Source organism: Stegodyphus dumicola, chromosome 11 (assembly GCF_044657685.1).
Source record: "Stegodyphus dumicola isolate Sdum_Otavi_A_Nest chromosome 11, ASM4465768v1".
NCBI lineage: Eukaryota > Metazoa > Arthropoda > Arachnida > Araneae > Eresidae > Stegodyphus > Stegodyphus dumicola.
Genome location: NC_140778.1, coordinates 151,872,638 through 151,885,873, shown reverse-complemented (window position 1 = coordinate 151,885,873; position 13,236 = coordinate 151,872,638). Strand labels below are relative to the sequence as shown.

At 31.7% G+C, this 13,236-nt stretch overlaps 2 protein-coding genes across 3 annotated transcripts in view; one reads left to right on the top strand and one right to left on the bottom strand.

Moving 5' to 3' along the window:
• The window catches only part of LOC118204598 (ubiquitin-like FUBI-ribosomal protein eS30 fusion protein), a 33,270-nt gene extending 26,291 nt beyond the window's left edge, over nucleotides 1-6,979 (bottom strand). Inside the window, exon 1 of the mRNA XM_085827331.1 lies at nucleotides 6,949-6,979. Within this exon, the coding sequence (XP_085683457.1) occupies nucleotides 6,949-6,968 (20 nt within the window). The 5' untranslated portion in view covers nucleotides 6,969-6,979. The remainder of the gene's footprint in view (nucleotides 1-6,948) is intronic.
• The window catches only part of LOC118186170 (EEF1A lysine methyltransferase 1), a 52,397-nt gene extending 40,259 nt beyond the window's left edge, over nucleotides 1-12,138 (top strand). For both annotated transcript variants that reach the window (XM_085827330.1, XM_085827329.1), the window contains exons 3-4: nucleotides 11,282-11,562; nucleotides 11,888-12,138. In XM_085827330.1, coding sequence (XP_085683456.1) covers nucleotides 11,282-11,562; nucleotides 11,888-12,051 — 445 coding nt within the window. In that variant the 3' untranslated portion in view covers nucleotides 12,052-12,138. The remainder of the gene's footprint in view (nucleotides 1-11,281; nucleotides 11,563-11,887) is intronic.
• Nucleotides 12,139-13,236: the final 1,098 nt, after the last annotated feature.

Genomic DNA, 13,236 nt, shown 5'->3' with positions numbered 1-13,236 from the left:
GTTACTGTCTTTTTCAGCACACACTCGGGGGCGCAAGGCGTGCTCCTTATCACCACAGCACAGGGTTTCCCCCTCCCAGTTCCTTTGATGCCAGTTCAAAGGAACATCATTGGATGAATAAAGTGGGCTGACTGGACTGAAACTGCATTGAGCAGGCAAGCCACATAGGAGCCTCAAACCTTCAAAAAAATCGAAAACTTCATCTACATCAGACAAAACATCTGCAAATGAAAGTATCGTGATTTCTCATGGTTCATCATCGAATGGATCAAGCAGGTCATTTTGACTGGAACTTTGTTTAACAGACACTGCAAAATGAAGCCTCTTAAATTCATCGTTTTGATCAGATTCATAACAGTCTGAGAGTACAATATGTTCTTTCTCAAATGGTTCACCAATATCAGACTCAGGAAATGAAACATCAGATAAGATATCTGTATCAAAAGACATTTGAGTTTCAGAATTTCAGTTATTGGTTGATGATTCAAGAAGAAAATGTTCAGCAGATGCTAGAGGAGAATAAATCAGTATATGTTTGGACTTTCCTATGGTGAATCCAATACTAGAAGATGAAAATAAATCATCTTCTGAATTAACCATAGCCTCTCAAGATCTTGCGTCATTAGTTCAGGATTTACTTATGAAACCAGACCCAACCGATCCTTATACAAAGCTTAAAACTAAGTTAATAAACCGATTGGGAGAATAATCTCAGCAAGAAATTTACGAATTATTATCTGGAGAGGAATTAGGCTCTCATAAACCATCAACTTTGCTTAGGAATATGAAATTAAGAGCAGAATCCTTAAATGTTCCCAATAATTTAATGTTAGATTTGTTTCTTAAGCATTTTTGTTTGGCAGTTCGCTCTATTTTGGTAGCTGTTTCCGATTTATCTTTAGATAAGGCTGCAGAAATTGCCGACAGAATCTTAGAAGTAAATCCAACCCTAGGGACTTGAACAGTTTCTTCTACAGTTGATCAATTTATTGAAGATAAATTGTGTAAAGAAATCAAAAAAATTAAAGAAACATATTGAGCGTATTTCTCCTTCTCAAGGTCGCTCTCCAATTCCAGAAATCGCAATAAAGAAAGGAGCAGTTCACAAAGGAGGGATTATTCTGTTTACTGGTATAGATGTTTTGGAAAATGACGTAGAGAAGACAAGTGTATCAAACCTTATTCATGGAAGGGAAACGAAACCAGCAAAGATTAGAAGCGACTTATTCTTTGCCTCAAATATCACGTCGCCTGTTCGTTCGTGACCGAAGAACAAACATTTCATTATTCGTCGATACCAGCTCTGACGTGTCCTTACTTCCGGCAAACAAATCACAAAAATGGAACTCTTCCCAACAAACACTACAATAGTGACTTCTGGACTTTGCTAAATCAGGCCGTGTGAATAGCTCGCAAGTACTTTAACTTTTGATGGATTGCCATCTCAATGCCTCCAAAGCAAAATCAAATCAATTTTTATCCTCGAGATCACAAAAGAGTAGAGCCCGCCTTGCGGCCCTGAGTGTATGCCAAAAAAATATGGCAACCCAAGTTAGAAATGCACAGAAAAAAGGGACAGAGAGACCTGCTGTTCGAGGAAGAAAAACACGCATATTCAAAGTCTCGAAATAAAGATCGATTTTTGCTATAAGAAAAGTCTAAGTAAATTGTTGTAAATTTGTATTTTAAATTGCTAGAATGTGTTTTCTTTTTGTATGCTGTGAATGTTTACTGACTTATGATAAACATCGATAGTTTGGAAATCTTTCTAAAAAAAAAAAAAGGCACGAAACCACCAACTTGCATCCGATAAGTAATTTTTACCTTTTGATCTGTAAAACATTGCCAGGTTGGGCCAGTGTGATTACATTAATATGTAAACACCAAAAAATGTTAATTTGAAATCCAAAGAAAGTGTTTTTCCTCCTCGAACAGCAGATCTCTCTCTCCCTTTTTTTCTGCACACTTCTACCTTGGGTTGCTGTATTTTTTTGTACTCGGGGGCGCAAGACTCACTTCATATCACCACCACAACTACAATGTTAAAATTTTTAGTTGTGCACATTTTAGTCACATCATTTTTTTTTTTTTTTTTTTTGTTATAGTATACAAATCTTATTATTAGCAGGACAATTATATAATATGTGAAAAGTGTCACATTTTCAATGTGGTTTTGAATTACTAAACTTATTTGTTTGAGAATTTGAAGATGATGTAACATTTTGTGACATTCAATCTTGAGTATAATAAAGAAGTACTAGTATTTTTGTTATCTGATTGATTTTTGCCCTTTTGAATGTGATATTTTTCTTTCTTCTGTTAAAATTTTCAATTGGAATTCTGCTAATTCAGCAGCTTTACACATTTTAATGCATTATTATTCCAATGTTAGTTGGAATGTTACCTTAAATGTAGTCAGTAGTCTACCTTTAAGAATTTTATTTAAAATTCACTTATTATTCTATTTAAACTATCCCTTACCTCTGAAAATCCACAGTTAGTATTTAATTTTATTATTAAGAAATCATCAAAGGATTCACTTGTGCATTACTTTTGGGAGAAAAATAGGTTTTCGGGAGAAAAATAAATATTAACGCATCAACCTTAGTAGAAGTTGCTAAATATGCAGAATGGGCCAACTCTGGCAACCATGCCCATAACATCCTTCAGTCAAGCAATGCCATTGTTTTTGTATGCATTCTTTTTTGTTGTATTCCAACAGTTATTATGAACAAATCCTGATATATTTTGCCTTAAACTTAGTTTTAAAATATAAGCTTGTAGAATTTGCCCGCAGTGGAAGAAACTGTGGTAAATTTCTGCAGAAATACTGTGGTATATTTGCTGAAGATTCTCTAGAGGGGAATAAGGGAATGCATTTCCTTGGTAGCCACTGCTGCTGAGAATTGTACGAAGCCAATTCCCTTCAATTCTCTTAGGTTTTCTTAAACAAAAACAGATTGTTGTGTATTCTGGAACAAAAAAAATTACAGAAAGATTTGAAGAAGAATGTAAATGTTTAATTTTTTAATGTATCATGTAATAATTATTTCATTAATTCAAATTTGTGTTTTAAATTGCTAGAGTGTGTTTTCTTTTTGTATGCTGTTAATGTTTACTGACTTATGATAAACATCGATAGTTTGGGAATCTTTCTAAAAAAAAAGGGCACAAAACCACCAACTTGTACCCGATAAGTAACTTTTACCTTTTGATCTGTAAAAAATTGCCATGTTGAGCCAGTGTGATTATGTTAATATGTAAACATCAAAAAATATATGCCTATTAACAGTATTGCTTTCAGTATGCGGTAATTTTCAAAAGCTTTAATGACTTTTTCAATCTTTTATATTTTTTCACTTAAATCAAATGTGTTAAATTTCTCTAGTGCAAGAAATAGCTACTAATTTCTGGCACTTTAGTATTATCACTAGGTCCTAACATGTAAATCTGGTAATTTTTTTTTTCCATGCCTTTTAAATTTACTTTTGTTTTCTCCAAAACTCAAATTGTTTGGTGGTTTTGATCCTTCCATGCACTATTTAAAAAGTCCGAACTTGCATATTTATACGTCTGTTCACTTGAAAATAAACAATGCACTTGTCAGCAAAGATGAGTTAATTTCACTGTAAACAATTTCCATTCGTATATCAGCACTGAGGATATCCTCAAGGTTATTCACAAGTGACTGTCACATGGTTCTTCAACATTTTTTCAATAGCTGTGCCATGTTATGTTGTTCATAAGTGAAAATAAGGACTACATGAAGAACAGCTGAATATTGTGCCACAGCTACCTGTATGATATAAAAGACTATTCTATATTGTATTAAAAACTCTGTTTCTAAGTTGTAAATTTCTTTGGAAACACATATTGTTGAATCATATTGATATAATCCTTGAAGTGTAAACATGTTTTATAGCTCTTCTCAAGTAAACATATTAGAATATAGGTGAAAATTTGTCACAGTTTGAGTGAACTAACTGGCAAAGTGCACATAAATTAAAAAACTAGAGTTAGGTATTCCAAATAAATCTAAGTAAATAAAATCTAAAATAAATAACATAAAATCTAAGTAAGATATTTATAAGAGTTAAAAATTTCTCAAGTCAATGAGCACAGCAAACTTCATATGGAAGCATGACAGTGAGAAAAATGTAAATAAAATTTATAGGAAAATCATAGGTGTGATTTACAGATATTGATATAAATTTAACTGGAACATGTATCAAATTACAAACTAAATTCAGTGGCACAAGAGCCGTAGTGGGCCACGGCCTGCCAGTACCCCAAAATCTGCTTTCTTGACCTTGGGTCCCGGAACATGTATCAAGTTATTGTAATAATTCTATAGGAAAATCGTAGGTGTGATTTACAGATAAATCATTGATATAAATTTAACTGGAACATGTATCAAACTACAAACTAAATACAGTGGCGCAACAGCCGTAGTGGACCACTGCCCCGAAATCTGCTTTCTTGACCTTGGGTCCCGGAACATGTATCAAGTTATTGTAATAATTCTCTATCCATCTCTTACTGCTGATGATCATCCTGAATAATTCATTAGTCTGACAAATACTACATTGTAATAAAGTGTGGCTTGTCATTTTTGACCATTTTTCTTCATGCTTAGTGTAATATTGCAGATCTTAATACAATAATTCCGTTATCAAGGGTTTGCTATAATAACTAAACGTGATGCCAAGATAGGGTTAAATTATAATATATCAAGGATAAGTTAAATTTTATGATATATACTCTAGGTTTTTAATGCAGTATTGTGAATATAATGTTGCATATGTAGGTATTTTGTGACATGATTCAGCAAGAAGTGGTATAGCATGTATTTTAAGATTACTATTTTGTGAAAATATAATGCAGTGAAACCTTGGCTAATAAATTAATTTGTTCCTGAAGGCCATTTGTAATATATTTTTATATATTATCCCATCAACAATGAAACTGTAACCAAGCAGCACGATTTAATGCTAGTTATGGATAAGCATGACATAACAACACCCTGATAACATTTGCAGTTTCATTTGATGCAACACCAACTGATTCTCGATTAACAATAGTAAATTTATTTTAAGATTACTATTTTGTGAAAATATAATGTAGTGAAACCTTGGCTAACATCTCAATACACAATAGTAAATTTATTTTAAGATTACTATTTTGTGAAAATATAATGCAGTGAAACTTTGTGTAAAAATTAATTTGTTCCTGAAAGCCATTTGTAATGTGTATTTACATATTATCCCATCAACAATGATTCTGTAACCAAGCAAAATGATTTAATGCATACTATCTTGTTGATTGTAAAATTTGGCTACCATCGAATTGTGAAAGTTGGTGGAGATAGTATTGAAGTTGTGCCAATAGTTCCCGTGGAATTGATGCCCCTTTATTTAGTAAACAATTGGTATTCGACCTGCTTCATTTCTGTACTTTGTAAAAAAAGGCTTTTGCTGATTTCTACTATTTTATTAGCTCCACAATTTTACCTAAAGCTTTGATTAAAACTCTATGAGTGCAAATTTTCCACAAATAACTGTTCCAAATTATTACTGTTTTGTTAGCAAATTATTACTGTTTTATTATAGATAAGCATGATGTAACAACACACTGGTAACATCTGCAATTTCATTTGGTGCAAACACCAACTGATTCTCGATAAACCATTTTTTTAAATGAACAGGAATAAAAATTATCCATTATTAGTCCAAAGGGGCTTTGTCCTTGAAGGACTATTGTTTTTGCTTTGCGATTTTGCGTTGAATCACTATAAATGTCCGTTTCACTTTTCAAACTGTTGCCACCAAATGTTAGAGTCCTGCATTATATTTGAAGAAATTAAATAATGAAAAATCGGCATAAATGTATGTATATTTCTTGCATTATGATAAAACAATGGTACATAGAGCCATCGAATTTTGAATGACATAATCCGATTGCGAATATGGGCATGTAGAAGCCAAAATTTGGAATTTGTTTTATTATAGATTTCATATTTTGTAAAACTTTAACGAATTTTTGAGTAACAAACTCAGCGATTTGAAAGCGAGCAATGGCAACAATCTACAGGAGGGAAAAAACCGTTTTATCTCCAGCGCATGGAACTGTATAGTGGAAATTCTAAAGATAAGCTCATTTTTAAATTATTTTGCGACATTGCTATTGAACTGAAATTTATGGTTTAAGTGCGAAGAACATGATATTTAATAAATAAAGGTAACACACAAAACGTTAAAAAAACGCCTCTTTGGACGTAATTTAAAATCTGAAACCTTTCAGATTTTTGTTGTATGTTTTCTGTACATTTTTGAAAAAAAAAAAAAAAAATATATTACTGAAATTTGGGACCTGTGTTGTACAAAACATCAAGCAGTACATTATTTTCAAATTTATGGGATCATGCCATTAAAGAGAGTGTATATTGATAGACGAGATATCGTCTACTGAATACGGCTGACAAAACAGTAATAATAATTTGGAACAGTTACTTGTGGAAACTTTGCACAGCTAACAAAATAGTAGAAATCAACAAAAGCCTTTTTTACAAAGCACAGAAATGAAGCAGGTCGAATACCAATTGTTTACTAAATAAAGGGGATCGATTTCACAGGAACTATTGGCACAACTTCAATAAGATCTCCACCAATTTTCATAATTCAATGGTAGCCAACTTTTACAGTCAATAAGATAATATGCAAGTACCCCAAAATATTTGTAAACAGAAACTGTTTTCTCCATAAGAATGAATGCAAAATGGATTAATCTGTTCCTGGATGATGCATGATTGATTATTTAAAATTTGTTATAGTACCCTGTGGATAAGTCTATAACATAAAATGAATGGAAATAATTAAATGTAAGACAATAAATAAAATACAATAATATACACAATATTAAACAGATAAAATACATTTAATTATACTATACTTGCAGTGTGTCGATGGCATAAGTGGAAACTCATAAGGAAGAGATGTTATTTTATAATGGATGTTACCTTTTTCCTGGAAATACTAGATGACTATTTTTCTGAAGCAGCTTTTATTTTTTCTGCATCTCTTAATGCCATTTAACTATGCTGATGATTCCCTGTGTCTCTGTTTCACTCAATTTGTTTTTGCCTATCTTTTAAAGTGTTCCTAAAGTGAGATATGGTATATTATCTTTGAAAATGCTGATGCTGTATCTTCCTACTGCTTTATCAGGATACTATCATTTCCTGAAACTTATTCCATTTTGTACAAATTTCATGGAAGAATAGGTTTCAATTTTTCTTCCTTCATTTTCTCCACAACTGCCATCTGTTATGCTTTTGGAAGTTGTTCTATAACTGCATAAAGAAGAGTGGACAGCATAAGTGGAAAATTGTGAAGATGACAGTATTGTTCATATTTAAATTCCCATAAAAATATCAGGTAACTCATTAGAAAGGCATCTTTTACCTTTTGTTTTGTCACCAAGTGCCACTCCTCTTGAGACTTTTTGAACATCTTTTTCATTCAAAATCTGTCCAATGTGATCTGTTGTTGCCTACATTTTAAAATTTTTTTAAATTACATAAGGCATTATCATTGAAAATGCTTATGTTGTTAGCTTGCTACAGCTTTCTCAGGGTGATAGTATTATGTAAACCTGCATGTATTACCTGCATCTGATTCCATTTTGCACAAATTTCATGGATCAGAGAACTCTGATTGCTGCTTCTGATGTTGTTGTATTTCTTTCCTGTTGAGTTATTTTTATGGCCTTCTAATAATAATTCATCTTCTACATTGCTAATTTCCAGACCTATGGTTTTGCCTAGAGACACAGTATCTTAGGTAACAAAAAATTTCTCAATATAAAAACCCTTAAAATCTCTGCTTGCAACACAATCTGGTCACATTTTCCTCCAAGCCATATTCATGGACCTGTAAGTCACTTGCTGCTAGGCTTTTTTAATGAGAGTTAAGCAATGGAAAATATTACAATGATGTTTTTAGAAGTCTGAGTGTTAATTCAGCATCAGATATTATCTGAAAATCATTTCTTGCTAGCTCAAGACACCGTTCAACATCTGAGGCAGGTTTTATTCAGATAATTTATTCGCAATCCCATATCTGGGGGGGGCAAGCGGGGGTCTGTTCCCCAGGTGGAATGTTGTCTAATTTTGATACAAAATTAGTAGTTTTAAAGCAAGGTTTAAAAACCTCTTTTAAGAAACCTTTTAATGGAACAAACAGTTAAAAGAAAACTAAGTACAGCCAAATACGACTCCGATAAGATCACAGAGAGGACTATGGTGGGACTCCAGGCATCGCTGACAATGTCAGACGAGCCTGTCACTGCCCTCTTAAACTATAAAAACTAAGGTAACGTAAATGAAACCAGAGAAAAGCATATCAAAGGTTTTGACTTTACCTTATTTTTTGGCAGCTAATAAAAGAAGTGTTTAAAAAGTAAGATATAATCAGACTTTCTAAACATGGATCTTGCCGCTTTTTCTCGCATTTCCGCAATATTCATTGCTAACTTTTGTTCTTGTTTGAAGTGAGTCATTGGATTGGCTGTTGAAAATTTATTTTCAAAATGATATTTATTCAGTAATTTTCATAAATTAATGTTAGCTGTTTTTGTCTAATTATTCAAGCGGATTCTTAAATCTTGATCGCGAAAATAATGCATTAAGAACAACCTCAGAAATCAACCATTCTATAAGTATAGGAAAATAATTTTCAAGCTAAAGCCTGAGGAGGAGGTCATTGTTTCGCTCATGCGTAACTTGCATGCAAGCCAATTATTCTTAGAAAGTCCTCAGAGAAGGCATCTCACCTCGTAGGCAGATAGCCCTCTTATGCTTTGCCATAAGTAAAGAAACTAAAGCATTTGTTATATACAGTCAAAAGTCGTTAATTCGGACAGCCATAATCCGGACCTCAAAGCTACAAACTTTCTGCGCATGCGTTGCATTGATGCATGCGCATAGGCGTTTATGCGTGCGCGTAAGACCTTTGCGGCTGCGAATGTGCGTGAGCGCATGCGCATAATACGTTTACGCATGTGCGTTTAATGTATAACGGACGGAATAAGTTAAGCTAAAATTATCTAATTCAGTTAATGTTGCAGATTGTGTTGTTCCTTAATCTTCGAATTGGATCCGGCTTATTATTTTTTGCAGACTGTTAGAGCAATTTTATAAAAGTAAGCTTGAACTTTCGATTATGTCAAATAGAATTTCCGATATATAGTTTACTAATATGTAAAGGATCTACAAAGTGAAAATATGTTTCGAAGTCCATTAAACAAAAAGTGGAATTGCTGCAAAAACTGGATAAAGGTATATCCTTTGTTTCTTAACCATTCCGAAATCTGTTTATCAATTTCACGCTGCTCTGGGGGGGGGACACCGCGGCACGCAATGAATTGGAAGTTGATCTGTCAGCGCTATACTTATCTTCAGGGCAGATGTTTTTATTTTATTTGGCTTATAATTCCTTACTAAATGTAGTATTTCATCTCGATGTACTCCGTCTTTGATATGATTTAAATCAAGTTTCTCGTCATTATAATTCGCTTCCGATAGTGAAAAAAGTGACACACAGGTTATTGAAAACGAAAAAATTTCGATTGACAAATTAGTTGGTGTTCTTGACACAGCAATTATAGGACTTGAACAGTGGAACTTTGTAACTAAACAAGAAATTATGTCTGTTTAATAGAATTAAAGAGAAAGTATTATCACATGAAACGAAGCAACTTAAACAGCTTACATTGAAAGAAATGTTTAATAAAGTAAACAAATAAATATTAAGCTTTTTCTTTTTGTAAATTTTGATACCCTTTAGATCATAACTGTTCTTTACTTCATAAATTACGGTTTCATATTTTTAATTTTGTAATTTCTGCGTGCCATCTTATCAGATTTAAACTGATGATCTATAATCCGGAATCACCGAAGTCACGACGAGTCCGGATTAATGACTTTTGACTGTAATTTCTTTTATAATAAAAATGGCACATAAAGAATTTCTGACTGTAAAATGGATTTAAAATTTTATATCAAACCCTATCTTTTTTAAATGTATTAAAAAAATTAAAATTTATAGAAAATTTAAAACTACCTCACCCATCTTCGTTTAAGTTTTTGCCCCACCTGGGAAAAATGCTAAATCCGGCTTTGTTTATTTGTGAACTTATTTGCTTTTGTAGAGAAGCATTCACTATGTAGCATAAATATGCATTAATATAGAACTTATGTTCAATAAGGCATTAGGTTACTGACAGGATATTAAAGGTTAAATTTTTAAGAGAAGAATATTATATTCAGATTTTTAACTGTGTGTAATGTTGACATTCCCATGACAATTATAGATACAAATATGTAAGCTATAAGTGGCATTTTATATATATTGTTACAAATGTATAAATAAAATTAGTTAAAATTTTGTGTTATATATTTGATGTCCTTATATTTATTTAGCTCCCCCCCAACCTTTCTATGGTACATTTATGTTATACTAGTCTACCATTATATAATTCTGTTAGGTAAAATTCAGTGTGATGTCAAGATATATGAAACATTCTGTCAAGACATTTTACCTTATAATATAATGTGCAAAGAATGATTATGAAATGCACCTGTAAGCCAGAGAGCAAATGGAGACGCAACATTAAATATTACAGGTAGAATAAAGGCCTTTCATGCTTAGCTTCTGTGGTTTCTGGCAAGTATTTCTTAAAATATAGCAGTTTTTTTAACCTTTGGGCAGAGAAACTTCTGTCATTTAAATGTGAGAAACAGTTTAAAATGTCTGAAACAATCACTGACTGGAATAGTTATGAGATCTTAAGTAGGATGTTTTTCAATCAACAATCAGTTTTGGCAATTAATTGCTGAGACGGTGAATTTTTTTCAATGAAGGCCATTATAACACTGCGATCTCATATTTATTATATTCACCTTTTTGTTTTGCAAGATTTGTTTTAATTTTTTAAACAAATTACTTACATTTTGTCTAGTTTGTTGCCTTGTGTTTTTAATGTTGTTGTCTTGTATCCATTAGTAACTGATAAGCTTTTTCCAAATACTTCTTCTGGGCTGCAAATTTTCCTTTTAATTTTTTTTTATATATTGAGTTACTCATTGATGTTTTGAGTGATTATTATTATAAATATATATTTTTCCCTCCGACTTAATTTTTTGTGATTTTTTTTCTTTTTTGATTGATAATTGATTAATTTGACTCTGATAATTATAAATTAAAAGTTTTTTTTTCCTTTTTAGGATAGCTTGTGTTTCATGTCCTTCCGCATATACTCATATAAAAGAATTACATCCAGACTCTGATAGACATTACTTATTTGAATATGATAAAAGATTTCAGGAAAGGTTTCCTGAACATTTTGTCTATTATGATTACAGTTATCCATTGAACATTGATAAAAAGTTCAAAGCATATTTTGATATTGTTATAGTTGATCCACCTTATTTATCTGAAGAATGTTTAGAAAAAACTTCTGAAACTGTTCAGTTTCTGACTAAAGACAAAATTGTGTTATGTACAGGTAATTGCATATCATTCATCATATTATTTAAGTCAGTAAAATATATTGAGTTTTTTACTATACCCAAACCTCTCATCCATTTTAATCTAATTACTTTTGTGTAATTTCATCCAAATTTTAATGTATTTAAATTGTATTATGTAAAGCATTAAAAATTATTTTAGAAATATTTAATGATTTAAGAAGATATTCACAGAACTTTAATTCTTTTTAGCATTTTTGTGTATAATTTCTAAATTCAAATTACAAATTAAATTTAATAATTAAAATAAGAGTATTTTACAGTTCTGAAAAAATAATAGATTCATTTTTACATTTATTTCAGGGGCAGTCATGGAGGACTGTGCCAAAAAATTACTTGGAGTCATAGCTACGAATTTCACACCACAACACAAAAGGAAACTAGGCAATGAGTTCAAGTGTTATACTAATTGGAATTTTGATGAATTTTTAAAAGACATTTCAAGAGAATCTTTATCATCTAGCTAATAAAAGTTTTATATTTTATGCAATTATTTTTATTCTGAATAAAGTTGTATAAATTTTTAATATTAAAAAATTTGCTTTATAATCCTATTTTTACATCTGTTTTAAGATATATTGGGTATAGTAATTATTTTAGTAACACATGCACTTTTTAGCATTTTCGTAAAAAATCATACAGCAATACTTTTTATAGCACTGCCATTCTACTCATGAGAAATTAACTATTAATTAAACATAGCCATATATATAGTTTTCTACAGAGCAGGCACATAATAAGTGACAAACATTTTTATTCATTTTGTACCTTCATAATAAAAAAGCTAATGTCCAATTTGCAAGTTTGGAGAAAAACTATTTTTGTTCAACTTCTTGATTTACAGTACAATTTTTCTTTATATTTAAAAATTGTTTGCAATAATTTTAATGCATATATCACTGAATTGTATATCTGAATGACTGACATGGAGTTCTCTCATGCCTGTGATGCTTTACAGCTCCATTTTTGCACCTTGTTAGCCTTTCTCTCTAGAGAATATCGTAATTTCTGCAAATTCTAATGCTATGTGCCCTCTGCAGTAGAACTTTGCAGAACTGGAATGCGGCAGTTGCAGTATTAAATAATGCTATGCGTACTACATAAGTCATTTTGTATACACACTGGTTGCAATGACCAGTGTATATATAAAATATATGTCTGTGAAAGCTGTTTTAAGCCTCAGAATGGCAATTTTCATTGACTGAATTCTTAAAATTTTTATTTACTTATTTTTTTGTGTGTATTATGGTCTAATAGTTGAAGCTTGCGGGACTTTTACAGCAGATAGAAGGATTTATGTGTGGTGATCTCTTAGTGGTATGGGGTTTGTTTAAGCTGGCATTCAAACGGACCCCTGGTAGATCTGCAGCTGTCTCTGGCAGGTGAATATTTTTATCCTCCTCCTTTCTGACAAGATATACCTGCTGCTGCCTTAATTAATTAATGTTAGTTAATTCTGATGGGGTTTGCCTTCATCTAATAGTGTGCAACCGTAAAGATGTTTAGAAATGTCAAATCTTGCCATGGTCACCTACATAATCTGAAACGCATATGGGGATGCAGTGAAACAATTTTGGAACAGAGAAATTATATATCTCTAGGTAAAGTAAAATTATATACTCCTCTGTGGTAAGTATAGTATTTATTGCCAA